Source organism: Buteo buteo, chromosome 8 (assembly GCF_964188355.1).
Source record: "Buteo buteo chromosome 8, bButBut1.hap1.1, whole genome shotgun sequence".
In the NCBI taxonomy this organism is placed as follows: Eukaryota; Metazoa; Chordata; class Aves; order Accipitriformes; family Accipitridae; genus Buteo; species Buteo buteo.
Window position 1 is genome coordinate 28,600,519 of NC_134178.1, and position 4,005 is coordinate 28,604,523.

The window sequence follows — 4,005 nt, forward strand, 5'->3', positions numbered from 1 at the left end:
CGAGGAACTGCCGCGGACCACGGTGGCTGGAAAGATGGCGCTGGACACTGCTCGGAAGAAGCAGGACTTCACTGCTCGGAAGAAGCAGGACTTCACTGCTCGGAAGAAGCAGGACTTCACTGCTCGGAAGAAGCAGGACTTCACTGCTCGGAAGAAGCAGGACTTCACTGCTCGGAAGAAGCAGGACTTCACTGCTCGGAAGAAGCAGGACTTCACTGCTCGGAAGAAGCAGGACTTCACTGCTCGGAAGAAGCAGGACTTCACTGCTCGGAAGAAGCAGGTAAAATCGTGAGCTTACGGTGAAAAAAGGGGCGGCATGGGTATCGCAGCATCTGCAAAAGAAAAGGCAGCCATAAAGACATTTATTAGGCTGGCTGAAGAAACAAAAATAGATATTAAAAAAGATCAGTTAGAGGACTTGTTACAGTGGGGCCAAAAAAGGGGACTTTTTAATGACTCTGAGGCTCTCTTTTTATTGTCTGTTTGGGAGAAGTTAGGAAAAGAAATATGGGACTCTATAGAAGAAGGGAATAAAATACCTACACGTCTGGTAGCGCATTGGAAAAAGTGTCTCAAAGTGATGCAGCAAATAACGTCAGAAACTGCTGCTGAGGATGCACTAAAACGTGCTATAGCGACAGAAATTCAAATCATTAATGCTCCTGCTCCGCTACCGTATCGTTCGGAGGCAGAGACAGTACGCGAAACACAGGAACCCCCCCTGCTGCCAACGGCGCCGCCATTAGAGGAACAGAAAACGGCGATTGCAGCTTTTCCTGTAGAGGAGTTGAATTTTTGGGGGAAGGGAACTAACGCTGATATCCCCATGGCCCCGCTTACACCTGAGGAACAGGGGGTGATAAATCCTTTGCCGAAAGAGACAAGTCAGCCGCCGTTACGAGTGGAAGACATTCCTCTGCCTATGGACACTGATGATTGGGGGGCCCAACCGGACTTAGAAAATACTGAGGAAGCTCAAAACCAGCTACATACTGATTCTAATAACGTAAACAAGGACTTGGCTACTTTAATAATAGATCAAAAAGAGACAATGTTAGAATTGTTGGCGGAAATGCAGAAAGAGAGACTTTTTGGAGCTTGTCCGCGTGCTCCTGTGCCCTTGACTTCTGCTCCACTCCCTGGGACTGCCGATATTAATCGGCCATCTGACAGTTCCCAAGCCTCCCTAACCGTACAATTAAAGGAAACCCTACAGGATCAGGGAGTGAGTAAAAATCCACCTACGAGAAAACAGCCCCCAGATACCACCGTTCAACATGAACAAATTATACCTAGCATATACCCTGATTCAAATAATGCAAACGAGGATTTGGCTACTATAATACAAGGACGAGAGAAAGCTAAAATACTTGCTGACGCTCACGCTGTAGCACTCGCGGTAGCTCTACAACCGATAGTGCGGCAGGGAAAAGGAGACTACGGCCCACACAAAGACCCCTTAGCGTGTTATCGGTGTGGTCAGCCGGGGCATTTGAGACGTGTGTGCCCTCAACGCATAGCAACGCAGCCTCGATCTATGCCAGCACTAACTAACAGCAGTCAGTCAAACTTTCCTGGGGTCTGTAACAAGTGCGACAAGTTCGGACACAAAGCCAGCGACTGTCGATCAAGGTTTAAAAAAGATGGAACACCGTTAACACTATATCCGGGTTTGCAAGTTGCGGAAGCCTCTGTTTGTCCACAAAAGCTGTCGCTACACAAAGACATATGAAATATACATGATGTGCAAAAACTTGTCGGAGACCTACAGTGGATCCGGCCTTATTGTGGTATCACAAATACAGACTTGCAGCCACTGCTGGACTTATTACGGGGCAGCAATAGCTTAACTTCCGTACTACAACTAAATGCACCAGGGCAGCAAGCCTTGATGGCAATTGAACAAAAAATTACATCATCTATGTCTGGCAGATATATCCCTGATTTACCCATAAATTTATATGTATATAACTCAGATAAGGAAGTTGCGGGAATTTTGGGTCAGTGGGATGAACGACAGAAACAAAACCCATTGGTAATACTAGAATGGATATTCTTGCCTGCTAGCATGTCAAAAACGGTAGTCACTAGAATTGAAGCTCTGGGAATGTGCATTCAAAAAGCAGGGGTGAGGGCGATACAAATTTCAGGGAAGCAAATGGACAAAATTATTTTACCTATGTCAGTTGATATTGTGAATAAGGCCATGATAAAAAGTGACTGTCTTGCAGTAGCTCTGCTGGACTTCAAGGGGAAAGTGGATAATCACCACCCCCCTCACCCATTATTTAAAACAATGTTAACAATGGAACCACGCTCTATTTGCAGCAAAAAGCTGCTGGAGGCCATTACCATTTTTACTGATGCTAGCAGCAGAACGGGTAAAGCGGGATTTGTGTATCTTCAGGATGGATCCTGGAAATCTGAAGTCATTCCAGTTTTACAGCAATGGCAGGGACCTTGCAAGTTATTTACTTGGGGAAGAGGGTATGCTTGTGTTTCCACAGGTAACGAACAGCCCCATTAGATACCGGCGAAATGGGTCAAGCCGTGGATTGAGCGACCAGATGACACAAACAACTCAGAAGATCGAGAGCAAGAGGCAGCGGAGACATCAGCAGGTCCCGAAGCCCTAGACAGACTGACTGGACAAATCACGACAGAGAGCGGCAGTCAATGCGGAAATTAAGAATGCGTGTGAAAAATGTGGAGTATGATACCGGCTTTAGATATGTATCTTAGTGCGAGTGGGTAGAAAGGATAGTAAAAAAAAAAAAAAAAAATTTATATATATATATTATTTTTGTGTGTGTGTGTGTAACCATTCTAATAGAAATTTGACTAACCAACTAACCTACTAACCTATAACTGATCGTATTGAGAATAAGCAGTTTAGAGTTATTATAGCATATATATATATATACACATACAATTTAATCTTGACCAGCACTCGGTGGAACTTTACTCTTCAGAGCCTGGTGTGGCAGTGGTTTTAGGATACCCCAATATATAGTCATTTATTTGTCCAAAAAAAAAAAAAAAAAAAAGAAAAAACAAACAAACAAACAAACCAGAACAAAACACGGAGAAAGACAGAGAGTTAGTTAAAACTACAATTGGAGATAAGGTCATTGCCTTAGTTAAAGATCTAGAAACAGAGCAATGGGAAAGTCCACCTTTTCATTAATAACCTGGGGCGAGATTATGCTTGTGTTTTCACAGGTGCAAACCCACAATGGACTTCCGTTCAATTTACACGATCATCATCATCCGGAGCATCATAGATGGTGCGGCAGCAATACGAATACCACCTCAGCCAAAAACTAATGCGTAGGTCATCCTGGCTAACATAACAGATCAAAATTCTCAGTGCATTGCAACCGCATCACAAAGCCCATGAACAAATGGACAAGATGGCTATGACTCGTGCAGCGCGCCTGGCCAGTGAGCGCACGCGTCATGAGTTTCTAAATGAGGCGGCTTTTGGCACCCGCTGGCCACGTGTGCTAAAACCCGTTCCTCTGCAAATGTATAGATACCGGGATTTTCTGAAGAGCATCGGGTTGGTGTACGGTGAGGCCGTCGTTGCCTCTGTGGGGACGCCCACGGAAAGCTGGCACCTACCGATTGCTGGGCTGAGTTTGCGGAGCAAAACCGCACAAGAATGTACAAGATGGTCCATCCTTGTGTGTTGCAATGTGTTTACAAATTAATTGATGGATCAAGTAAGGCTGTGTTAATTGAAACAAAAAACAATAAAAGAGGGGGAGATGTAGGGTTCATTTATATGGAACTTAGTTATCGGGCCTGAAAGTAGCTCATGGTCACAAGAGTGTTCCAGACGCCTTTAGAAGGCTTTGAACAGACTAAACAAGAAGATAGAAGAAGAAAGATCCCAATTAGAAAAACACAGGTGCGCATTCCACGATAAAGGGAACTTGGCACAAACAACCTCAATTCAAGGACTTATCTCGACCAATTGGACTAAGACAAGTCTTGCATGCT

General features: G+C 44.6%; 1 protein-coding gene across 1 annotated transcript; it reads left to right on the plus strand.

The window, feature by feature from the left end:
• The first annotated feature begins 253 nt into the window (after nt 1-253).
• LOC142034031 (uncharacterized) lies at nt 254-3,070 on the plus strand. The gene is made up of 2 exons (XM_075034737.1): nt 254-2,381; nt 2,508-3,070. The coding sequence occupies exon 1, from the start codon at nt 317-319 to the stop codon at nt 1,730-1,732; it is 1,416 nt and encodes a 471-aa protein (XP_074890838.1). The 5' UTR covers nt 254-316; the 3' UTR covers nt 1,733-2,381; nt 2,508-3,070.
• Nucleotides 3,071-4,005: the final 935 nt, after the last annotated feature.